The sequence below is a fragment of the Acinonyx jubatus genome, chromosome D1, assembly GCF_027475565.1.
Source record: "Acinonyx jubatus isolate Ajub_Pintada_27869175 chromosome D1, VMU_Ajub_asm_v1.0, whole genome shotgun sequence".
Taxonomy (NCBI): domain Eukaryota; kingdom Metazoa; phylum Chordata; class Mammalia; order Carnivora; family Felidae; genus Acinonyx; species Acinonyx jubatus.
Genome location: NC_069390.1, coordinates 54,273,815 through 54,299,914, shown reverse-complemented (window position 1 = coordinate 54,299,914; position 26,100 = coordinate 54,273,815). Strand labels below are relative to the sequence as shown.

Sequence of the window (26,100 nt, the reverse complement as noted above, 5' to 3'; positions counted from 1 at the left end):
AAAAAAAAAGAACTCTTTAAAAAAATAATAATAATAATTAAGTCTATTTAACTTCACTTAATCCAGTGTTTCTCACGCTAATTAACCAGAGAAACTTCATACGGCCTCCATTAACATACTATACTATGCAACATAATCCATAAAATGAGTTCTGAGAAAGGGTTACTTAAGATACTTTTCTTTTATTCTACAGATGAAAATTCCAAAACCCAATGTGTAAAGAACCTGCCTTGATTACAAAGTAATTCGGCGGTATAGGCAGAGCTATAACTCCAAAGTCAATACGTGTTATTTTACAGCCTGTCTTCCATAAACCCCTTTTATCTTTCAAATTTACATCCCTAAGTAAAGAGCTAAAATCAAGATGAAAAATCCGACACGAGGGGTACATGTGTGGCTTAGTCAGTTAAGTGTCTGACTCTTAGTTTAGGCTCAGGTCATGATCGCACAGTTTATGGGCTCGAGCCCTGTACTGGGCTCCAGGTTAGCGGTGCTGGGCTCCATGCTGGCAGTGCAGAGCCTGCTTAGGATTCTCTCTCTCCGCCCCTCCCCTGCTCTCTGTCTCTCTCTCAAAATAAATTAAAAAAGAAAAGAAAAGAAAAGAAAAAAAAGAAAAAGAAAAATCCTACATAAGAAAGTCCCAAGGACAAATGGAAACTTAAAACATCTAAATTAGTGTTATTTAAAAATAAAAACAAAAAAAGGTCTAAATTAGTGTTATTTTTAAAAGTATTAACTAAGTAGATTTCTGAAGAATTCGAGAAAACAGAACACTGGTATGCTTGTTGTAATCACCCCTTGTCCCATTTATAGGTACAAATTAGGCTAACTTGCTTTGTGAGAGAATTTAAGGCTAATATCAGATCAAACTTCATCCTCCTGCAATGCCCACTTGTATACTTAATGTGTTTCTCTACTGGCAATGTTTAGAGAGTTGTTACAGTGTCCCTGGGGATGGAACTTTAAAATGAGAGGTGACAAGGTTAATGAGAAAACAAAGAGCAATTAAAAAAAAAAAATCTAGACTGGGTATTTGAAAAACCGATGTAGTATCATAATGAATTTATGTAGATACACACACAAATAAAATATAAAGTTGTTTTCACAGGGCACCAAGTGACCAGAAAATATATGTGAAGGCAGTAAGATGATTAGATACAGAAAAATGTTACAGACACTGCAAGATGAACTATAAAGCAACTCAAATGTTCACTAACAGAGAATGGATAAACCAAATGTGGCATATTTATAGTAATGGATTACTACTCAACAATAATAAAAGAATGAACTGTTGACATATTGTGGATTAAATCTGATAAAAATTATAGAGTCAAAAAGAATATATATAGTATTATTCCATTTATATAAAGTCCAAGAATAGGCAAAACTAATCTATATGACAGAAACCAGACTGTGGTCAACTTCTGGGGATGGGGACATAAAAACTTTCCAGTTTCCATTATATATATTCAGTATATATATGTCAAAATTGATTGAAATAAACACTTAATATCTGTGCACTTCACTATATGTAAATTGTACCTGTTAAAAAAAAAAAGGGAATGTGATTACATTAATCAAAACCCAAATGAGGGGTGCCTGTGTGACTCAGTCAGTCAAGCGTCTCTCAATTTTGGCTCAGGTCATGATCTTGTGTTTGTAGGTTTGAGCCCCGTGTCAAGCTCTGTGCTGACAGCATGAAGTCTGCTTGGGATTCTCCCTTTCCCTCTCTCTCTGCCCCTCCCCTGCCCACACTCTCTCTCAAAAATAAATAAATAAACATTAAAAAACAACAACAACAGGGGCGCCTGAGTGGCTCAGTCAGTTAAGTGTCAGACTTCGGCTCAGGTCATGATCTCATGGTTCATGAGTTTGAGCCCCGTGTCGGCTCTGGGCTAACTGCTCAGAGCCTGGAGCCCGCTTCAGATTCTGTGTCTCCCTCCGTCTGCCCCTCCACTGCTTGCACTCTGTCTCTTGCATTGTCTCAAAAATAAACAAACATTAAAAAAAAAATTTTTTTTTAAATTAAAACAACAACAACAACAAATGAGATATTAGGTCAACAAAGAAAAAAAGGCAAGCTTTAAGTAAACAATCAAGACACTATAATCTTATAGTTTACATTATTTGTTTCATAGATCAGTTGGGAAAAACTAATCAGTTCATTGTTGGGGGGAACGAAAGAAAAGCACAGAACTGAGGTGATAATAAATAACCATAACAACGTATACCATTTGAATCCCTACACATTTCAGTCATTATGGTTTATATACTATGCTAATTCATATCTCAAACCCTTATATGATAATAATTATCACTATTATTTTAATTAAAAAACTAGTAAGCAATCTGAGTTTATAAAGCTAGAAAAAGTAGGATAGTCTCTGTGGCTATAAAATTTGGGATCTTTAAACTATGCCAGGATAATTAATGACATGAATTTACTCCAAAAATACAGAAAGTATGTGAATTAAGAATCAACCAAAGCAGGGGCACCTGGGTGTCTCAGTCAGTTAAGTGTCCGACTTTCAATTTCGGCTCAGGTCATGATCTCACAGTCCTGAGATCAAGACCCGTGTTGGGCTCCACATTGAATCTGAAGCCTGCCTGGGATTCTCTCCCTCTCCCTCTGCCCCTCCCCTGCTCATGTGAGTGCACTTTCTCTTTCAAAATAAATAAACATTAAAAAAAAGAAAAAATCAACCAAAGAGTATGTGAAAAGGGTTTAAAATGTTAACTTCTAGAAAATGCAATAAAAACATTAAAAAGTTCAGATACCTGACTTCCACTAAGTTGAAAATCTGTGACAAGTAAGAGGTCTTAAATGACTAGTAAAAGATTACTCATGTACCAATCTAAATCTGACCTGCTGGATGCACATGGTAAGCATTATTTTCTATTTCTTCTCTGTCATCCTGCAGTGACTCCTCATGAAAAGAGGTCTCTTCACTGCTTCCTTCCAGCCCATTTCGCAAGGCAGCACGCATGTTTAGTGCAACAATGGTATCATCCACACTGCTACTGCTGTTGTGTTTATTTCCAGCACTCTCTGGGGTTTGAGGAATGGGTTTGGCAATAGGGTTAGTATAAAAACGTGACACAAGAGAATCATCATCTCCATCCTGCTGATGGTTCTCATCAACAGGTTTGCTCAGGAAACTGAACCTGAAAAGGTAGAAAACAAATAATATCTTAGCTCTTTGTAAAAATGGTAATAGCCAACCTTCACTGAGCTTTTACTAATAAGTGCCCGGGACTATTCTAGGTAATTCCATATATTAAAATTTTATTTAATACTTGTGGTAACCCTCTGTAATAGGTTCCTATCATTCTTTTTTACAGGAAAGAAAACTGACAGAGAATAAGAAAGTAACTTGCCCAAATTAAAAAAGTTCTAAGTGCTAGAGCTGGGATTTTAACCCAGGAAAACTGGCTGTAGATTCCATGCCTTTAACTCCTATATTTTCATGAATGAGTGATCTGAGCATCCCAATTTTCCCAATTTTTAGTTAAAAAAAAAAAAAAAGGCACTCTACTATGTAAGGTCAAATAAGAGTGGTGAATTTCAAACTAAAAAAATTGAAAAATTTTAGGTTTTCAATATTATTATCAGCAAGGTATTAGAAAATGCTTCGTTCATGAAAAATCAAACTAGAATTTTATCCCGAGAGACAAAAACAAAAAACAAAAACAGGAGTGCAAAGATGTAAATAGAATTTTTCACTGAGGCATTACTCTGAATATAGGAATATCAAAATAATCTAAATGTCTTCTAATGGGGAACTAATTATCATATATTCACAATAATGGCTACCAAGTAATTAAAAAAGAGGCATATATATATTCATATTGATATAGAAACGTATTTATAATAAAATAAATAAAAATAAGCAAGCTATAAAACATTGCATCATTCATGCCTATCTCTACAATATCTATATAAACAAATTTCAAAATTTTAAGAAAAGACATCAAGGGTGACTATTTCCACTTCCTCCTTTATACACTTGTATACTTACTACTTATTTTTTTGGTTTGGTTACAGTGACCATGTATCACTTTGATAATGATCACAAACAAGATATCGTTCATTTTAAAGGTGGTGAAGGGTGTCAAATGTGTGAGAACCCTGGTTCAAAATGACATGCACGGATACCAAAATAGTTATGCAAAACTGAATCAGAAGAACTCCAATAATTTTAAGGTCTAAAGTACTCAAAAAACAAGAACAGGACTTAATTTCTAGATGCTCATATGCTGTAATACTATGCAACATTCACCAAACTTCATACATTTTTATAGAATGAGTAAATTCCAAGCTTAGAATCTCTTTAGAATGAGAACAGGGCTCTCTTCCAGGAACAACCCAAAACAAAATCTGGCTTACCTCTCCCCATTTTCTGGATAATCAGATGGTGAAGCGAGATCTTCGGAGTCACGATTAACAGGAGAAAAGAGATTGCTGTTGTTAAGGTTTTTCAAAACCAACTTCTTAATGCTCTTCCTATAAACAGAGACCAAAAGAAAAAAAAAAGAACTCAGGTGCACATAATCACATCACTGCCATTACCTTAAAAACCAGAGTCAAAAAGAGCACCCTCGTTCAGCTCTTACATAAATAACAATGGCCAAAGAGGTTCAATTCACAGTCTTTAATATATAACCAGGACTTAAGGTCTCAAATATATTATACTCTGCTGTTTAGAAGAATATGCTAAGCACATTCAAAACAAAGTGGGGAATCCCCTTTGAAAACAGTCATCCTTCACTGAATCCTGAACACTTTATCCAGACACTTAGATAACACATCATAGTATGTCTCATGTTTTGAGTAATTCTCTACATGTCTTCTCTCTTTAAACATTTCTTCCTTTTTTGACAGTCAGGATTTATGACTGTCTCTTCATAGAACTTGGCATGCTGTCTTGAAGAAATAGAAAGGAGGTATTTGCTGACTAAATAAGATTTCTTTTAAAGATGACAAGAAAGAAATAGGAGTAAAAACCCCTGATATTCAAATAATCACAAAATTTCAAATTTGCGTACAGAAGGTTTACTTAAGGCAAGAACGTCTGTGGTATATAAGCTTCAAACAAAGAACCATATGAAGAGATATTAATCAATCTTCACTTAAAAACTCACTGGATTAACTAATATGCTACACTCCCTCTTAAAAATAACAAACTGCAGGGGCGCCTGGCGGTTCAGTTGGTTAAGCTCTAGACTCTTGATTTCAGCTCAGGTCATGATCTCACAGTTCGTGAGTTCCGGCCCCACGTCAGGCTCTGCGCTGACAGCGTGGAGCCTTCTTGGGACTCACTCTCTCCTTCTCTCTCTGGCCCTCTTCCACACTCTCTCTCAAATAAATAAACTGAAAAAAATAAAAATAAAAATACAAGTTGCAAGCAGTATATAAATAACACTCATCTATTTACTTCTAATCTCAACAACTGAGTTATATGGGAACTGTCAGCAGCATTTGTTCTAAATGTGTGTATGCTATAGTCCTTATTATAATGGTGTCATTAAATATGTATTAAATAAGCCAATGAAATAGGCACTTGACAATAAAGAATTGTTATTTCCATGAAAATTAAAACTTGCCTTCCTATTAATGGGTAACACAAACCAATCCTCCTAGAGAGACAATCAGAAAAGCTAGAGCTCTTTACAGGCATGGAAAGCTAACAAGACAGTAAAAAAGGACTGAACCAGCACCTGGAGGGACACTGGCACAGAGAGGTGTTATTATAACGGTGTCTGTTATTTACGATTGCTTTTCTCCTGGAGACTTTTCTTCTCTAAAATTTTGTTTTTTGATTTTAAGCGATTTCTACACCCCCCGTGGGGCTCAAACTCACAACCCTGAGATTAAGAGTTACATGCTCTTCCAACTGAGCCAGCCAGGAGCCCCTCCTTGGGACTTCTCTGATTCCAAGGGGAAGGTTAAGAGGTTGATGGTGTGCCTGACAGTCTTGAGGGACTAGAGAGATAGAGACTGGAGTCTGGAGCCACCAGGAGGTTAGGGGCACTAGTGAATGCCACTTATTCTGTGTTGGGACCTGGAAAGTCTTTACCTCTGGAGTTAAGAGAGAACTAAAAGTAAAAAGTATAAATCACAAGTTCAGTTCTGACTCATCTCAATAAGCACTTGTCATAAAAAAGCAAAAATTCTCTGTAAATCAGTATCATTATCTTTTAACTCTTAATTATTGCCTTAAGCAGTTGTGAAAATGACAGACATAAAATAATTTTTAAAAAAGACACAAAAGGAGACAAGATATTTCTTCAAAGAAGATGAATGGCCAATAAGCAAGTAAGATGTTCAACATTACTAGTTATAAAGGAAATGCAAATTATAAGCACAAAATACCACTTCACACCCAGTATAATGGCTATTATACACACACAAACAGAAAATACTAAGTGCTGACAAGCAAATGGAGAACATGAAAACATGCATTGCTGCTGAGAATGTAAAATGGTGTAGGTGCTGTAGAAAACAGTTTGACAGTTCCTCAAAAGGTTAAATACAGAATGACCAAACAATTCCAATCCTAGATATACACCCCAAATAACTGAAAACAGATACTTGTACACCAATGTTCATAACAGCACTATTCACATAGCTAAAGTGTGGAATAACCCAAACATCGAACAACAAATGAATGGATAAACAAAATGTGGCATATCCATACAACAGAATATTCAGCCTTAAAGCTTCAATGAAGCTTTGATACATGCTACAATATTACGAATATTAAAAACATTAAGCCAAGTAAAATAATCCAGACATGAAAAAGAATACTGTAGGAATCCCCTTATATAAGTATCTAAAATAGGCTAATTCATACAGACAGAAAGTAATACAGAGGTTAAAAGGGACTGAAAGGAGGAGGAAATACAGAATTATTGCATAACAGGTGCATTTTTCCTGTTTGGGATGATGAAAAAGTTCTAGAAATGGTTGTGATGGTTACACAATACTGTGAATGTACTTAATGCCACTGAATTGTACACTTAACATAAAATTTATCATTTTAACCATTTTTATTTATACTTTACAACAAGAATTATTAAGTAAAAAAAATACTTAAGTAAAACACAAGTGATTCAGACGTACATTTGTAAACCCTGTTAAGTATTAAAATGGATAAATTTAGGGAACTGTACATGTGTTCATTTTTTGTGATATTGGAAGTTAAGGAAATAAAGTAACTAAAAAAAAAAAAAAAGGAAAAAAGGAAAAATCAGTATGAATATTGAAGACCCAAATGATTAGCAAGCCTAGCCTAATTTAAGACCATACCCCAACAAATATCTTTTTTTTTTTTTTAAGTTTATTTATTTATTTATTTTGAGAGAGATTGTGTGTGTGTGGGAGGGGTAGAGAGAGAGACAGAGAGAGAAAATCCCAAGTAGACCCCACACTGTCAGCACAAAGCCTGATGTAAGACTCAAACCCATGAACCATGAGACAATGACCCGAGGTGAAATCAAGAATCAGACGCTTAACCAACTGAACCACCCAGATGCTCCTATAGTTTTATCAAATACACATGGAATATTAAAAAAACTAGCCATATGTTGGGATCATAAAAGCAAGCCACAAATTTCAGAGAATCAAAATCACCTGGAGTACCTTTTTTGAACATAAACTAGAAATCACTAACAAAACAATCGCTTAAAAGTCTCCATGTTAAGAATTCATACTCATATAATCCAAGGCTCAAAATACCTCCCCCATGAAAATTAGAAGCATTTGATTCATATGTAATTATTACCTGGATGATAAAGAGTACTCCATATCAAAACTTAGAGAACACAAATATAGCTGAACTAAAAGGAAATTTATATCTTTAAATACATGTATTTGGAAAGAAGAAAAGCTGAAAATCAAAAAACTAAGCGTCTATTTGTAAAAAGGACAGGAAATTAAATACCAAAAAAAAGGGGGGGGAGGAAGAAAGGAAGGAACTGAAGACAAAATGAAAATAAACATTAGTGAAAATATAAATAAAAGTTTATAAAATAGAAAACAATCACAGGATCGGGAGCATCAATAAAAGTCAGAAGTTAGTTCTTTGAAATCAGTAAAACTGGTAGATCCATGACCAGGCTGAGAACACAGACACCAACACACACACACACACACACACACACACACACACACACACACACATCTTTGTCAGAAATGAAAATGGGGATATCCCCATAGATTCTAGTGAAATGAAGAAGATAGTAAGGATACTTTTTAACAACTTTATGCCAATGAATTTGACATTTTAGTTGAAATGAACAAACGTTATAAAAACATAACTTGCCAAAGGTGACTCAAAAAATAAAAAAGCTCAATACCCTATTAACTTTTATATAAGTTAATAATTAAGAAAAAAACCAAAACCAAGCCTTACTACAAAAAAAACTTCAGGCCCATATACCTTCACTAGTACTCTATATTTAATATAAACAAAACCCAAAAAGGTCTATCTTACATAAACTTGTCCAGACAATAGAAGGAGGAAATACTCCCCAATTTGTTTAAAAGGTCAGCAAAAACTTTATACTAAAATTAGGTAAGAGGGGCACCCGGGTGGCTCAGTCAGTTAAGCGTTTGACTTTGGCTCAGGTCATGATCTCCTGGTTCGCGTTAGGCTCTGTGCTGAGAGGCTGGAGTCTGCTTCAGATTCGGTTTCTCCCTCTCTCTCTGCCCCTCCCCTACTTGTTCTCTCTCTCTCTCTCTCAGAAATAAATAAAAACATTTGAAAAAAAAAACATGTAGGAAAGGAAAATTCAAGGCAATCTAAGTCATTAACACAGATGGTAAGAAATCCTGGACAAAATTTTACACAGTGAATCCTAATAAGCAAAGAAATTATCAAACACTATCAGAGCCTATGTGCAAAGAACTTCTCCTGAACACCCCACTTTTGCCAGCCAAGATGGGACAACTTGACAATCATAAAAAAACACCAGCTACAACAGACTGAAACACAGCAACCAGGGTGGGGAGACTGATTAAATATTTCACATGAAGAACATACTTTCAACTAGAAGATAAGGAACCAAACATAAAACATAAAAACAGTGCCAGGCAAAAGTGAAGAGGACTGAGACCAGAAATATGAAGTTAGGTACAAAGAACAGAGTGTAGCAAAACTAATTTGGGAAAGCAAAACTATGTGACTTCAAAGACTAAGTTTATTTCAACAATGAAATACTTCATAAATAAAAACAAATGACAGATTCATGTATATTCTGCCATAGTTAAGTCACTGCTCTCAACTGGCTTATAGGAATATAGCTAGAAAGGTATGTAGTAATAAAATTGATTTTTTTAAAGGTTTATGTTTTTAATTAAAAAATTTTTTTTTAACATTTATTCATTTTTGAGAGAGAGGGAGAGAGAGAGAGAGAGAGAGGCACAAATAGGGCATGGGCAGAGACAGAGGGAGACACAGAATCAGAAGCAGGTTCCAGGCTCTGAGCTGTTAGCACAGAGCCCAATGCAGGGGCTTGAACCCATGAACCTTGAGTTCACAAGCTGAGCTGAAATTAGACGCTCAACCAACGGAGCCACCCAAGCATTCCTTTCTTTTTTTTTTTGAGAGAGAGTGCACACATGCACAAGCTGGCGAGGGGCACAGAGAGGAGGACAGAGGGTCTGAACCGGTCTCCATGCTGGCAGCAGAGAGCCATATGTGGAGCTCAAACTCACTAACGGTGAGATCATGACTTGAGCCAAAGTCAGCTGCTTAACTGACTGAGCCACCCAGGCACCCCAAAATTGACTTTCATACAGTGAACTTGTATCCCACAAACCTTGCTACATTTATTAGTTCATAGCTAACGTACAGTAAACTCCACATACTAAATTGTACAATTTGATAAGTTTTGACATCTGTGTACACCAGTGAAACCATTATCATAATCCAGAAAAACACAGTCATCATACCCAAAAGTTTCCTTGTACTCCTTGTAATCTCTCCTTCCTACCATCGCCATAACGACGACTCGCATCTTCTAGTATTTTACGTAAATGGAGGGGGGAAAGAAACCCTGATTTGGCAAATACAAGATAGAATACCATGAATTCAAGTAAGTTATGTTTAAAACAAATATTCAAAATAATACTGGAAAATAAAACTCTTAACTAGGGGTGCCTGGGTGTCTCAATCGGTTAAGCGTCCAACTTCGGTTCAGGTCATGATCTCACAGTTAGTGGGTTCGAGTCCCACGTTGGGCTCTGTGCTGACAGCTTGGAGCCTGGAGCCTGCTTCAGATTCTGTGTCTCCCTCTCTCTTTGCCCATCCCCCACTTGCGCTCTCTTTCTCTCTCAAAATAATAAACATTAAAAAAAATTAAGCAAACCTGTTACTTGAAAAAAAAGAAACATAGGCATATTTAAACCAGAAACACAGCAAAATATTCCCTCTGACAGTCCTCCCTAACCCTCTTCAGTTTATTTATTTTTAACGTAATCTCTATGCCCAACATGGGGCTCGAACTCACAACCTGGAGATCAAAAGTTCTATGCTCCACCAAGTCAGCCAGGTGCCCCTCCATCCTCAATTTAAATAGCACATCTTCAGAGCAGCTTTCTTTCATCATGCTATTAGTCTCTCCTACAGTGGCAATCTCTGCTTCTTTCTGTCATTTGTCTCACTTGTAATTACTGTCAACATCTCTCTCCCCTCACAGATTATGAATTGGGTGACAGAGGAATGAATTTTGTTCTTAGTTGCATTCCCAGTGCCCATCACACTTGGCATTTAGTAGTTACTTGATATATGTTTGTTGAATGAAGGAACATACACATGAATTAAAGAATATTTTCAGGGTGCCTGGGTGGCTCAGTCAGTTAAGTGTCTGACTTCGTCTCAGGTCATGATCTCGCGGTTCATGGGTTTGAGCCCTGCATCAGACTCTGTGCTGACAGCTCAGAGCCTGGAGCCTGCTTTGGATTCTGTGTCTCCCTCTCTCTCTGCCCCTCCCCAGCTCGCGCGCGTGTGCGCTCTCTCTCTCTGAAAAATAAACATTAAAAAAAAAATTTTTTTTAAAGAGTATTTTCAAATTTTTGTCACTCAGAATAAATATAATTACTGGCTTGCTCTATAGTAAATTCCTCTGACTAGAATGAAAAGGCAAAAGGAAAAAGATGTGGCACTGAAAAGGTTCTCACACCGTTAATCTATCAAATTCATCTTTCAGAGCAGAGTGCTGTTCTAGTGGCGGCCATACTTATAAAGTCCTTCATTAATCTTTTACCATCTGTGGTATTATATGGCAACTGTTTACAGAGTTATAAAGTGGTAGCCCAAGGTTTGGTTTAGGAAGTGAACAGTAGCATCTGCCATTTCCTTTAGATAGTTAAATACAGTTAACACTACATTCTAGATTCTAACAACTCAATCATGGAAAGCTGACAGCATAAACTAGAAAGACCTTTATGATCTCCATCCTCTTATTCCTGGCTTAGAATATTTCCACCTCTAAGACCCTTCCCCATAACTGGCATAAGAGTGAAGTTGTGGGATTCTATGCTATTATTTAGCTCCCTTTATGCCTAAGATGCATTCAGATGTTCAACATTCATTGATTACTTACTAAGTAACAAGAACTATTTCAGACACTTTAAATGACAGAACAAAACAAGGGTACCTACCTATATAGAACTCATGTTCTAGAGCGAGAGAACAGAAAGAAAACTAAAAATAAATTACATATTAGAAGGTATGAGAAAGAAAGAAAAAGAAGGATGAGAAGAATGTGGGGGGAATGCTGACAAGAGAAAAGATGAGTGCGATTTTCAATAGACTGGTCCAAGTAATCTTCATTGAGGGGACATGTGACTAAACACTGAGGGTTAACTATAAGGATTTATCGGAAGAAGTGTTTCAATGCAAAAAGAACAAGCAGGGCAAAGACTGAAAGGCAACACATGGCTTTTCTGTCCTAACAGTGGCAAGGAGGCAGTAAAATTAGAGTGGAGTAGACAATGGAGAGTAGTAGTAGTCGCATTCATACAGGTAATGGAAGGTCAGATCTTACAGTACCTTACACACCATTGCACAGAATTTGGCTTTTACTCTGAGTAAAAAATCAATCACCACACAGTTTTGAAGAGAAGAGTGACATGATATGACTTAACACTTCAAATAGATCTCTAGCTACATTCAGAATAGAATACAGAAGGGTAAGGGTAAAAGCTGAAAGATCAGGAGAATATTGTAATAATTCAGTGAAGAGATGATGATGGCTTGGATCAGGGTAGTACAGTGGTAGTAGAGTGGTTAATAATTGGTCAGATGCTGGGTAATCTTTGTAGGTACAACAAAGAAGATTTGCTGATGGTTTAGATGTGGGACATATGAAAGAAGTAAAGGATTCCAAAGTTTCTGGCCTGAGCAGCTAGAATGACAGAAATGCAATTATCTGATAGAAGTTTGGATGTAACAGGTTTGAGGTGGAAGATGAGGAGTTCAGTGTTGTAAACATTAATTTTGAAATAAATATCTTTTAGACATCCAAATGGAGATGCTGAGTAGGGCTGTATATAAAAATCCGGAGTTTGGGAGAGAGGTCCGGAGTGGAGATAGAAGTTTGGGAATCATCAGACTATAGATGACATACAAAGCTATGAAACTAAATTAAATCACTCTGAGACAGTAAAGAAAATGTGATCAAGAACTGAGCTCAGGGGCATTCCAATTTTAAGAGGTTGAGTAGAGGAGGAACCAGCCAAGGAGACAGAGGGCAACCAGTATAGTAGGAAGAAAACTAGGCAAGTGTGGGGTTCCTGGAAGTCAATTAAAGAATCAAGGAAGGAGGGTCCCTGGGTGGCTCAGTCAGTTAGGCACCTGACTTCAGCTCAGGTCATGATCTCATAGTTTGTGAGCACGAGCCCCACATGGGGGGAGCACCAGCCTTGCCTCTCTCTCTGTCTCTCTCTGCCCCTCACTCACTTGCGCCCTCTCTCTCTCTCAAAAAAAAAAAAAAAAAAAAAAAAAAAAAAGGAAGGAGAGATGAATCGTGTAAAATATTTCTAATACATTAAGACAGTTGAGAGCAGTAACACAGAAGTGGAAGCCAAGAAGGGGATATGGGTGGTATTACCAGCAAAATGTGTACCTTCCCACCCTAATCTTTTCTGTGCCAAACAAATTGCTAAATGCTGACACATAAACATGAATCATACACAGTCCCTGCCTTCAAAATAATCCAATGATATGCTAAGAACTGTATGAAAATGGACTTTCCATCTTTTCTGAAGCAGTAGCCCACCATATTTTTAAGGAAAGAGTAATTTTTTTTAACTTAGTAACATTCATAAATAAAGAGCTGCACGTGATGAATTTCCACTTTTTCTCCACAGCTTAAAAAAAAAAAAAAGAAAAAAAAAAAGGCCAAAACCACACTCTTCTGATTAAAGTACTTGCTGTTAAAAAAGCATCTGTAGGGGCACCTGGGTGGCTCAGCCAGTTAAACAGCTGACTTGAGATCTCACAGTTCGTGGGATCAAGCCCTATGTGGGGCTCTGCACTGGCAGCGTAGAGCCTGCTTGGGATTCCCTCTCTCTGCCCCTCCTCTGTCTCTCTCTAAATAAATCAACTTAAAAAACAAAAACAAAAAACAAAACAAAACCTGTGTAGAAGCACCTGGCTGGCTCTGTCAGAGAAACATGCGACTCTTGAACTCAGGGTCATGAGTTAAGTCCCATGTGGGGTGTAGGTATTACTTAAATAAAAAAAAAAAAAAAAAAAAGCCAGAGTATGCATCTGTGTGTCCAACTATGTATCTAGAAAAATAACGGAGAAATGAAATGCTCTGAAATTACATTTCCAAATGTTAACTACTGGTAGCAATTTGCTATGTATTTTTCATTTTATTTCCATGTTCATGTTAGCACTCTAGGACATATTTGCTCTACTGCATAATTTAAATTTAATTTTAAATGTTTACCAACAGCTCTTCTACATACTTTGTGTATTTTTTCCTATGTAATTATTATTGGTTCAATACCTGTATGTATGGAAATATAAAAATATGTAGAGAGCTTCTTCTTAATTGGTTTGGCCAATTTAAGTTTTAAGAAAAAAGTATCTTCTGATTAAAAATAAAATTATGCAGGGGCGCCTGGGTGGCTTGGTCGGTTAAGCGTCCGACTTCGGCTCAGGTCATGATCTCACTGTCCGTGAGTTCGAGCCCCGTGTCGGGCTCTGTGCTGACAGCTCAAAGCCTGGAGCCTGTTTCAGATTCTGTGTCTCCCTCTCTCTGACCCTCCCCTGTTCATGCTCTGTCTCTCTCTGTCTCAAAAATGAATAAACGTTAAAAAAAAAATTTTTTTTAAATAAAAAAAATAAAATTATGCAAGGACTAAATTCTCAAAATAAAACAAAAAACATGCATATGTAAAACTAGAAACATATTAATCTAAATATTTTTATGTTAACCATGGTCACCCTTAGGAATGATCAGGTCACTTTTATGATCTGTAATGTTCTCTATTTTTCAAGTTAAAAACAAAAACCTAAACACAACATTTCTATTACATTCAGGTAAATAATTATATATTATTTTGTACTTAAATTAATATTCACACTTAATTTATGCTGACAAAAGTAAACTCACTTAGGCATGAATGCTCCATTGGCTAAGGATGGCTCATCATCATCCAGCCCATCAAACAGATGGGACTTCGCTGTGCCTGTTGTCTGTAAAGCCTTTGGTCGAACTCTGGTGGCAGGACGGGGTGTTAGTTTATAATGAGTGGGTGTAGTGAGAGCCTTCTGGGCTGCTGGATTTGTTGGTTTCAATCTCTGAAAAACAAAACCATCAAGGACAGTTCTAGTTTAATTCAAAGGCATTGTTTTGGCCTTAAAAAACTTGTAAGAATAGAGTTCAAATCTCCTATCTGCCAGTCACCCAACTAGATACCTCTGTTTATTTTTCAACTAAACCAAAAATGTCACACTTCAAAATAAACTGAGATGTGCCCATGAATTGCTATTCAACTTCCACGCAATCCAAATCACTCTGAAAAAATAATAGCTTTCATTTATTCATCATTTAGTAAACACTGCTAATTGCCATGAGTCAAACACTAAGCACTCACAATAAAAATAATAAAATCACTTCCCCTGATTTTTGAGGAAATTACAAGTTAGTGGAAGAGACACAACTAAATTAAGACTTCAGGGATGCCTGGGTGGCTTAATCGGTTAAGCGTCTGACCTCAGCTCAGGCATAAGCTCGCAGTCTGTGAGTCTGAGCCCTGTGCTGAGCCTGTAGCCTGCTTCAGATTCTGTGTCTCCTGCTCTCTCTCTGCCCCTCCCCAGCTTGTGCACGCACACTCTTTCAAAAACTAAATAAACATTAAATTAAACAAACAAAAAAAACCACTTCAAGTTGATTTTGATGGCACCTTTATTATGCTTCTATAGCATCTTCGGGATGTTTTATATTTGTTTTCCTAAACATTATACATGGGATTATACAACCACTTGAAACAACAATGTCTAACATATAAAACCTGTCACAATTCATTGTTCTCGTCACAGTGTAAACTGTTTGCACCAGTGTGAAACTGTCTGCAACAGTGAACCTTCCTAGATATTTTTTGTGATATTTCACAATTGTGTGCCTTTGCTTGGAATATCTTGACTTAGACCTACCAACTTCTACATACATACTCAAAAAAAGTTAAATGTGACCTCTTTTGCAAAGCCTTATCAAACTTTAAATACTCTTCTTTAACATAACATTTACCATTTTAATGCATACAATCCAGTGGGTTTTAGTATATTTAATAAGTTGTGCAAGAACCACCAATATCTAAGTCCAAAACATTCCCCTCACCCCAAAAAGAAATGCTGTGCCTCCCGATTCCAGCCCTTAAAACTCAGCAAACATGAATCTATTCTGTCTGTATAAATTTGCCTATTCTAGGCATTTTATATAAATGGAATCATGTGGCCTCTTGTGTCTGGTCTATTTCACCTAGCATGTTTTCAAGGTCCATCCATGTCATACACAGTATGTATCAGTACTTCATTCCTTTTTATGACTGAATGATATTCATCATATAGATCTACAACATTTTGTTTATCCATTCATCAGCTGACTGTATATACTATATTGAGCTTGAGTAAATTTAAACACCTTAACAGATCTGATCTTCCTCACTAAATAGCAAGTTCTCAGAGAGTAAGTTCTTGCTTTCATTTTGTATCCTCAGTACTGAACACAGTGACCAGCACATGTTTAGGCCTAAAATTATGCTGCGCCACTAACACACAATGTTCATCTAAGCACAACTTACATTTACACAGCGTGTTAAAAAGCACTTTAAGTTCCTATCTTCTCATTATATCTAGTTACAAGGTTAATTCAAGGGGCGCCTGGGTGGCTCAGTTGGTTGAGTGTCCAACTTCAGCTCAGGTCATGATCTCACAGTCCCTGAGTTCGAGCCCTGCGTCAGGGTCTGTGCTGACGGCTCAGAGCCTGGAGCCTGCTTCAGATTCTGTCTCCCTCTCTCTCTGCCCCTAACCCACTCGTGCTCTGTCTCTCTCTGTCCCCAAAATAAATAAAAACATTAAAAAAAAAAAATTAAAAAAAAAAACCAAGGTTAATTCAATAGCCAGCTGAGGGAGAAATAAGATGACAGAAATGATTGAAGTGCTATAGACTGATCAACTTACTATAAGCCAGGTATGCATCATCTCATTTAATTCTGAACACTAAACAGTATTACCATTCCCATTTTACAGATGAGGAAACACATTCAGAGGCAAAATAACATGCTCAAGGTCTCATCAGTTGTACATGGTAACACAATGATCAAACAGACCAAAGACTACTTTTAACACCACACCACAGTGAGCAAAAGATTATTACTTTGACACTAGAGCATAAAAGATTAAGACAAAGTTAACTGCAGAAACCAGGAGAAAAGATATTGATGTGCCACTTAACAGCATTATTTTAGGAAAATCAGCCTCTCTGAGCCTTAGGTTTGCTCAACTATAAAATGGGAATAATAATACATGCCTTAGTTCAGAGCTATTGAAAGTCTCAGCCCTCATCTCCAGTCCAGTGTTCATTTCACTGCCATGCTGCCCTCCAGATAATAATTCCAAACATAATTTTTTGCCCAGAAAAAAGCATAATGTGTCTTAAAAACTTAACTACACCTAGCTTTGCTTAGGCTATATATGTAAGAAATTACATTCTACACAGCTAGTTTCTCCTAACCTGAGAATAAACTTTATAAAAGCATCCTTAAATTTACCTCTTCTTTCTTTTTAGGGTCTGACATGGGATTCCGGAAGAGAGGAGAATCTCCAAAAGGTGAGTATGTTAGACTATTGATATGCTGCTGGAGAACAGCTTGCTGGGCAGCAGAAGCATTGGGATCTGTCAAAGCTTTTTTAAAAAAAGAAAAGAAAAAGCAAGATTATCAGTCCAAGGATCCAATGCATTTATAGCAAGAGAACACAACGGTTTTGGAAACACCTTCAAAACATTCAGACTCACTCAACAGCATTACTGGTGGGAAGCAGAGGAGCAAACTGTGAAGAAAACCAACAATCAAAAAACTAATGGGTCAAAGATATGAAGAGACATTTCATAAGAGATAACACACAAAAATTTTTACTTAAGTGTTCACTGTCAATAATCAATGAAATAAAATTTAAAACAACCCTGAAAAAATATATTATACCTACGTCATTATCTATCAGTGCCACAGCTGTATAGAAAGAGTTACAGTCTTTGACTTCTAGAAACATTACAAATTGGTTTACTCTGTCTAAAAGAAACGGTATGACAGTACATAAAACAAGTACTGTTTTTATGTTTTTTAGCCTACTTGTTTCCATCATGGAAATTTAACCCAAGGACTTCATTAAACTAGAAACAAAATAAAGAAATGTTTGTAAGTGATGAATATTATCTGTTATAGTTAAGACTTGGGAACAACCTATGTCCAACATTAACAGCTGTAAAAATCATGACACATCAATATGGTGGGTTAAGTAGGTATTAAAAATAATGACAATGTGTTTCACTGTAGAAATAAGGAAACACCTTTGATTTAATAAGTAAAAATTGCAGAATAACTAAGACTAGAGGAAGAAAGTGGCATATAAAAAAATGAAGATAGTTGCTAAGGTGTCCTTATATGTTTATTATTTACATTTAATATTCCTATTACATTCAAGTAAATTGAAAGAAAAAGTATCACTCCAATTAATCTAATTTTCTAAGTGTAAAAACATGTCATTAGTCACAGAGAATTCAGGGAACAGACAAGGAATGATAATCTATAATCATACACAGTAAAAACAAAACAAACCCCACAACTATCGGTACTATATCTTGATTGATGAAGAAACTGCTTTACAAAATTAGTATTTTCAAAAATACTGATAAAAAGTCAAATCATACTTAAGTCATCTTAGAGATAAAAATACTTTTTTCCTTTATAAATTTTTAAAAAGACGGCTAACACCAAAATATATTAGGTAATCCACATTAAAGAAGTGCCACAAACAAAACATTTGGAGAATTTTAGTACTCATAATAGAGGAAAAAACCACAGCAGCAGCAGCAACAACAAATCCAGGACAGCTAAAGCTAAATTAATGAAAAAGGGGTAGATCCACCTTAGTCAAATTAAGCTTTTTTAAAATCAGATTTATCAATTAAATACTAAAACACTGCATACTAATATATCAGCAGAGAATGCAAGTTTGCTCAAGATTGTGAAACCCAGAGGAGATGTCCATTTTAGGAGCATATAATAAATCATCTGTACTGGAAAGTTCCTAAATCCGATTTAAGACCATCAGCAGGGAAAAGATTTAGAAAAGCAGTTTTGGTACACAGTACCACACAATAACAGCACAGTGTTATTCTGTGGACTATTCAAGGAAATTCAAGAAAACCTGGATGTTTTTAAAAGAACTCCAGGGGCGCCTGGGTGGCTCAGTCGGTTAAGCGTCCGACTTCGGCTCAGGTCATGATCTCGAGGTTCGTGAGTTCAAGCCCCGCGTCGGGCTCTGTGCTGACCGCTCAGAGCCTGGAGCCTGTTTCAGATTCTGTGTCTCCCTCTCTCTCTGACCCTCCCCCGTTCATGCTCTGTCTCTCTCTGTCTCAAAAATAAATAAATGTTAAAAAAAAAAAATTAAAATAAATAAATAAATAAATGTTAAAAAAATTTAAAAGAACTCTAATATTCACTAGTCAAGTTTGGTATTTGACAGCCAATTATCCATTAAAAATAATGCTGACCTGCACCAGCTCATCCCATCATTAACAAGTATAATAGTTCACCCCACCTGGGCTTACTCAAAAGAGTAAGAACTCCTTTAACAAATCTAAACATAATTAGGAAAGTGTGTGAGGATATTTTTATTTTTGTAGGTTTAAATATGAAATCTTCTCTAAGTTAACTGTATGATTTACATATACAGACAAGAGAGCTAATATGTTACCAAAAATAAGAGAACTCACAAGCATGTAAGCATTTGTTAAACTACCATTTGTGTTATAAATATTCAATTCTGGTCACAATAATTTGACAACATACTGAGAAGACTCATCATTACCAAATGATTAAAGGGATAGGAAAAGGTATAAAATCAAAGTCTGAGAATAGAAAAAACTGATGATATTTTACCTTGAAGAAAGACAACAGGGTTACTGCAAGAAAAACTGTAACAAACTGGTTTGCTTAGCTTAGAACCACTGAGTGGAAATTCTACGGAGGCATGTTTTGATTTCTAATCAACCTGAACAAAACAATGGACTAGACTGATTTGGAAAACTGTAACTGAGGGACTCCCACCGTTAAGAGTGGACTCAGACTCATATAAACTCTAAAGCACCTTACAGTTAAGTGTCCTGTGATGCAAAGATGTACATTCTAAAAGTCAACATAACTACTTTTAAGTTTGTGGTGACACTACTACATGTAACTATACTATTAAATGCTTGTGTCAGGACCTTTTAATTGATTTTAGAAGATGGATTATCAAAAACCATTCAAAACACAGTACTATCCAAGTAAAAATGGCAGGTTACAAATATGTATGGTACCCTTTCTAGTGAAAACAACTAAAACTAAGGAAAAGAAATAAAACTGAAAATATCACTTTTAATGATAAAGCTGATTTTTTTTTTAAGAGAGAAAGAAGAGTGCCTGCACACACAAGTGGGGGAGGGGCAGAGGGAGAAGGAGAATCTTAAGCAGGCTCCACACCCAGCACAGAGCATGACATGGGGATCTCACAACTGTGAAATCACAACCTGAGCTGAAATCAAGAGTCAGATACTTAACCAAAAGAGGCACCCAGGCGCCCTATTTTATTTTTTTAAAGTTTGTATTTATTTATTTTTGAGAGAGCAAGTACACGTGCATGCATGGGGGGAGGGACAGAGGGAAGAGAAGGAGAGAATACCAAGCAGACTCCCTGCTGCCAGTGCAAAGCCCGATGCGGGTCTCAAACCCATGAACTGTGAGATCATGGCCTGAGCCGAAACAGGATCAGACGCTTAACTGACTGAGCCACCCAGGCACCCGGAGGTCAACTGGAATTCTAATTCACCTCCACTACTTCCAAAGATCTAAGTAAAATCTATGTTTAAAACAAATTAAAATGTATCTATATAACGCACACCAACAAAGAATGGGAAGTAACAAATGAGCATTTGATAAAATATAACAAATTTCTAGGGGAAAGAAGTGGACAGAGGAGTGACAAAGCAGGATACAGCGAACTACGTTTAGAGTACATTCATAGGCGATTACAGCCCAACATAGAGCTTATCTGCCCTGGAGAATCCCAGAAAGATTAGGGATTCAATGACACCAAGTTTGATGAAGTGAGACTGAAAGCAGGAGAGATAAATCAATGTAAAGTACATGTACAAAACACCTATACCTTCATCCTCCTAATCCCTGATGCTTAACAGATAAGCCAAACATCAGAGAGTTTGCCTCTGATGAAACAAAGTTAATACTTGGAAAGAACAAGGGCAACTAGTTTCAGTACCTGCATCATCCCAGAGCTAAGAATGTGGCATTCTAATCATCAGGGGACCCTTGGACAATAGCTGGTTTCTGGACTACGCACCTTAAAGTGAAGCTTACTGGTAAACAAGCTCTACCCATATACATAAGTTGCCAATAAGCTTTTTATTATTTTATTCTTAAATGGTAAGGATCACGGAGCATTAAAGAATAAGACCAAAGCAAAAATAACCCTGAAGAGGTAAGGCACAGAAGAGTCCTAAAAAAATTTTTAATGCCAATTAACAAATTCAAAGTTTCAAGAAATAACGGCATCTAAGAACAGGATACTTAAAAAAAAGAAGTTTCGAAGAATGAGAAATAATTCATGTAAGTTAAAAATAAAAATTCAGGATGCCTGGGTGGCTCAGTCAGTTAAGTGTCTGACTCTTGACTTAGCTCAGGTCATTATCTCATGGTTATTGAGATCAAGCCCCCCATCGGGCTCTGCACTGGCAGCAGAGAGCCTGCTTGGCATTCTCTCTCTCTCTGCCCCTCACACTTTCTTTGTCTCTCTCAAAATAAATAAAATGATTTAGAAGACAGTAGAAAATCTAAAAAAATAGAAACACAGTTTAAAAATCAAGCATTAACGTAGAGGGGCGCCTGGGTGGTTAGGTAGATTGTGCGTCTGACTCTTGATTTTGGCGGTCATGATTGGGCTCCTCACTGAGCATGGAGCCTGCTTAAGATTCTCTCTCTCTGCCCTTATAACCAGCTCGTGCGCTCTCTCTCTTTAAAAAAAAGAAAAAGAAAAAAATTAACAATTAAGATAGAAAAGGTATAAGCAATTCAGTGACATTTCCGAACAAAGAGACAATCCTAAGTCCTTGTGGGGAATGGAACAAGTCTCAAGAATCAGAAAGGCATTAGACTTCTCAACAAATAATGGTTAATGAAAGGAATATAGTCCAAGTTCTGAGGATAAATTATTTTCACAGAATTCCATAATATTAAAGCGTGAGGAACAAAAAAGGTTCTGTACTGTCAGAATTGTAAGTGATCAAAGTTTATCTTTCATATGTAATTTACTTAAAAATACATTCCAGGAAATAAAGAGGAAAACCCTACATTCAGGACAGAACAGTTCTCACTGAGTAAACTTGAAGGGAGTATCAGGAGCAATGCTGAAGGCCCAGGGAATAATCAGAGTTCATACTTCTGCAGGAGAACAGAGGGATCAAGAAATGATGTATTCAGAGTAAAAAAGAATTCTGAAACCTTAAGAATTTGGACTGGTTCAGGAAGGTGATAAGGGCTGGTAATGCAAAGGGAAAAAAGAAATTCTAGGAGAAAGAAAAAGCTGTATGAGAAAGGTGTACTTGGCTGGGCAGCAGTGTTTTCATAGTTGTAATAAAATGCTACGCTCACATTAAAACTTTTATTCTTTAATCTAAGAAAAAATTAATAACTATAGGACAGAATACATTATCAATGTTATCAATATGAAAATATAAACATGACAAAAGAAGAGGAAAAAGAAGGGTGAGAAAAGGCACTAATACTCTTCCTTGACCAAGAGAACTCAAGAAATACTGTCTCTCAGGTGATAGAATAAGAAAAACAATGTAGGGACACAGCTTAAATTTGCAAAAGCCTTATCAAAATGTGGTACACGGGTCATGATAGTACAGGAGATGAACTTAATGGTAAAGAGACTTACTTTCATTCTGTCTCATTCATTCACTCAGTTACCCTACGTATGCCAGGTGGTATGTTTATGCCAGCCAACAGAACAACTTTCTTTTAAAAAGCTATTTAAGCTAAAAAGTTCATTTTAAGTTAGAAAATAATAATAATAAAGGTGGTAGACAGAGGGGGCAAAAACTGGGTAAGGCTGTTCAAATGAGTAAGTATGAAAAACACTTCAGTAGACAAAACTAAACTTAGGGAATTTAGTAATACAGCTATGTTAGAAATGAATAAAGAACACAGAGGACAAGTGAGCTAAATTTCTCATCTACTATTAATAAGTTAAATTAAAACTTAATAAAGCAAAACATATCAACATAAGCACATCGTTTAGAGATATGAACTTAACTATACACCAGGAAACAAAGTGACTGTAACAAAGTGGTTTCTTTGGGGGACTAAGCCTGGGAGTGGGGAAGTGGAGAAGGCCAAGATCCGTTACAAACCCTTCTGTACTACATGACTGTTTAAGTGTGTTTGTGTACTGCTTTGGTAGGGGGATGGAATGGGTGGAAAATGAGGTCAACAAGTTAAGTATTAGCAAGAAATACAACTGAGTAAAGCCTTCTAAAGTGACTGACACTTACCTACTGGGGCCTGGGGGGCTCCAAAGCCCAAAGTAGCTGTCGTAGTATTAAATCCAGGGGCCCCAAAGGCTCCTGTACCAAGAGGCCCTCCGATCTTAGGTTGGTTGTTCCCAAACAAAGATGCCTGTCCAGCACCAAGAGCTACGGAGACAAGAGGAAAGAAAAAGCGCCACAGGAGATCCTTTGAATGTTATACCAGAGGTCAGTTACTTAAAAATATAATACATTTGGAAACTTCATAATGACCACTCATTTCAACAAAAGAGCTAATACAGTCAATGCTAACTATATGCCAGGCACTGTGCTAAGAACATTATATACATCATAGGCAAAACACTTAACTTCTCTGTGCTTCGGACTCTTCAACTATAACATGAGATAATAATACGTAGCTTAGATATTTATCCTAAGGTTAAAATGAATAAACACATATTAAGCATTTAAAAGAGGACTGGTAGATACTAATATTCATTAAATATTAGCTAGTACCTCACTTAATCTTCCTAAGCCTGAAATAGGACATATTATCTGCATTTTATAGATGAGAAAACTAAGTGTTTAGTAATTAGCTCAATTGTCACAAATGTTGTAGATGGTGAAACTGAGGTTCAAATCTTGGTGCATCTGAATACAACCAGGGTTCTTTACTACACTATAGTAACACGAAGTTTGAAAGAATTAAAAAACAATCAATTTTTAAATATCAATATTTGCAAATCAAAATATGCAGCTGAACCAATCACAATGTCATCTTTTTGACTAACATACAGGCTAAACTACAGAAAACCAAATCCAATACATCTGTGAGGAGCAAAAAGCAGTACTTTCAAGTGTACTATCTCATGAAAACTACTTTACACCAAGACAAACGTTTTGTTTTATAAAAAGCTAAATGCTTTGTGATGAGGTTACTAAACAGTCTCAAGTTTCATCATAAATCAGACTGGAGGGAGTAGAACTTATTTTCACCAAGGGGAAACCACTGCAGAAACTTAGGTTTTTAAAGTCTAATGAATCTTGCTTATGGATCTTGTTCTCAGCAGTGAAACTGGGGAGAATTTATTTAGAATGATCTATTGGCATTAAATTTTTTTAAAATTTCCATCTCCTCCTCCTCAAAAAGTTATTGGAAATTTGGAAGATCTAAAGTTCGTTTTAACGCCATCAATGCATCTTGAGAGAGAAAAAAACCACTTCAGAAATACAATACTTAGAGATCTAAAATACTGAATACAAATTGTTTTGAGATTGCAATCAAAAAAAGGCTAGGAAGTTTATACTCAGAGAATCCATACAAAATAAATTAGTGAGGGTAACTACTGAATGGACAAAACATTCCCTGTCTAATTAGTAACAAGAAGACAATCCCTTTGCTACAGCTTTGGAATAGGGAATGGCTTCTTTTAAAATCCCAAACCATCAGAAATTGGTGAAAATTAACAGAAAACCTGAATTTACTTCCTTGAAAGACATACTTTACAGCACAAATTTCAGAATTCTTTATTTTTCCAGGTAGCAAATACCTCCTTACCAATGAACAAAAACCTAGAAGAAAAACGAATATATAAAATAGACAAAAATTTCTCATCTGGATGGGTATGCATTTCCTTCACCTTTGTAAGAGCCCTGGATGAAGAACCATGAAACAGTCTAAAAATCACTGTATTTCAATAACCAATAAAAGAATAAAAAAGGCACTGGGAGGTTCAGGTCACCTGGAAAGAGACTATCATAAATTGACCTGCCTGCATACTGCTGCAATTTGTCAATAGAAAAATAAATATTTTATCTAGATCTAGCTCATATTACGTAAATGGCTTTTTATGCTTAATAAAAAGGACTTCCTAAGAGTCCACAGGTTGAGGGACATTCTGGAAAATAATGTCAATTTATGAAATGAGCTATATTTACGATTAGTTGTAGGAGTCATAAAGCAGATATATGGGGGGCACCATGTTGTCATAGTGGCCCTAGAAACTCCAAGGATGCTCAAGAAAAAAAGTGAAAATGGTTATATTCCTTTTGAGATTAGAAGTTAATTTTATCTATGGTATCTATTAGCTTTGGGTAAATTTTTCTGTGTATACCTTAGCATTACAATAAAATTTACTAGATGCACCCTAAACTTACTACTTCATGGAAAATTTTAGGAACTAAAATCTCCTTTTTTTTGGAAATCTTTTAAAGTTTATTTATTTATTTTGAGAGAGAACGAGCAAGCAGGAGGGGCAGAAGAGAGGGAGAGAATCCCAAGCAGGTCCACACCATCAGCATAGAGCCCTATGTGGAGCTCTAACTGATGAACCGTGAGATCACGACCTGGGGCCACAACCAAGAGTTGGGTGCTTAACCGACTGAGACACCCAGGCACCCCAAGAACTAAAATATCTTAATATTACTAACTACCAGGGCACCTGGGTGGCTCAGTCAGTTAAGAAGCATTTGAATTCAGCTCAGGTCATGGTCTCATGGTTCGTGGGTTCGAGCCCTGCATCAGGCTCTGTGCTGACAGCTCAGGGCCTGGAGCTGGCTTTGGAGTCTGTGTCTCCCTCTCTCTGCCCCTCCCCAGCTCATGCTCTCTCTTTCTCAAAAATAAACATTAAAAAAAAAAAAAAAGATAGCAATATTACTAACTACCAAGAAAATGGCACATTATAGATAGTGACAATGATACTTTATATCACTGTCAAATCAGAAACGTATACACCCCTGATTTAATGAGGGTTCCTTGGTCTGAGCACATGGGAG

At 36.4% G+C, this 26,100-nt stretch overlaps 1 protein-coding gene across 7 annotated transcripts in view; it reads right to left on the bottom strand.

Annotated features, from left to right (window-relative positions):
- Positions 1-26,100, bottom strand: part of NUP98 (nucleoporin 98 and 96 precursor) — a 116,071-nt gene that overhangs the window by 49,861 nt on the left and 40,110 nt on the right. For 4 of the 7 annotated variants that reach the window (XM_027039683.2, XM_027039682.2, XM_027039685.2 and 1 more), the window contains 5 exons: positions 23,353-23,493; positions 17,291-17,424; positions 14,632-14,819; positions 4,388-4,504; positions 2,867-3,165 (listed from right to left, as the gene is read on the bottom strand). In XM_027039683.2, the coding sequence (XP_026895484.1) occupies positions 2,867-3,165; positions 4,388-4,504; positions 14,632-14,819; positions 17,291-17,424; positions 23,353-23,493 (879 nt within the window). The remainder of the gene's footprint in view (positions 1-2,866; positions 3,166-4,387; positions 4,505-14,631; positions 14,820-17,290; positions 17,425-23,352; positions 23,494-26,100) is intronic. The other 3 variants (XM_027039686.2, XM_053203619.1, XM_027039687.2) reach the window with 1 other exon arrangement.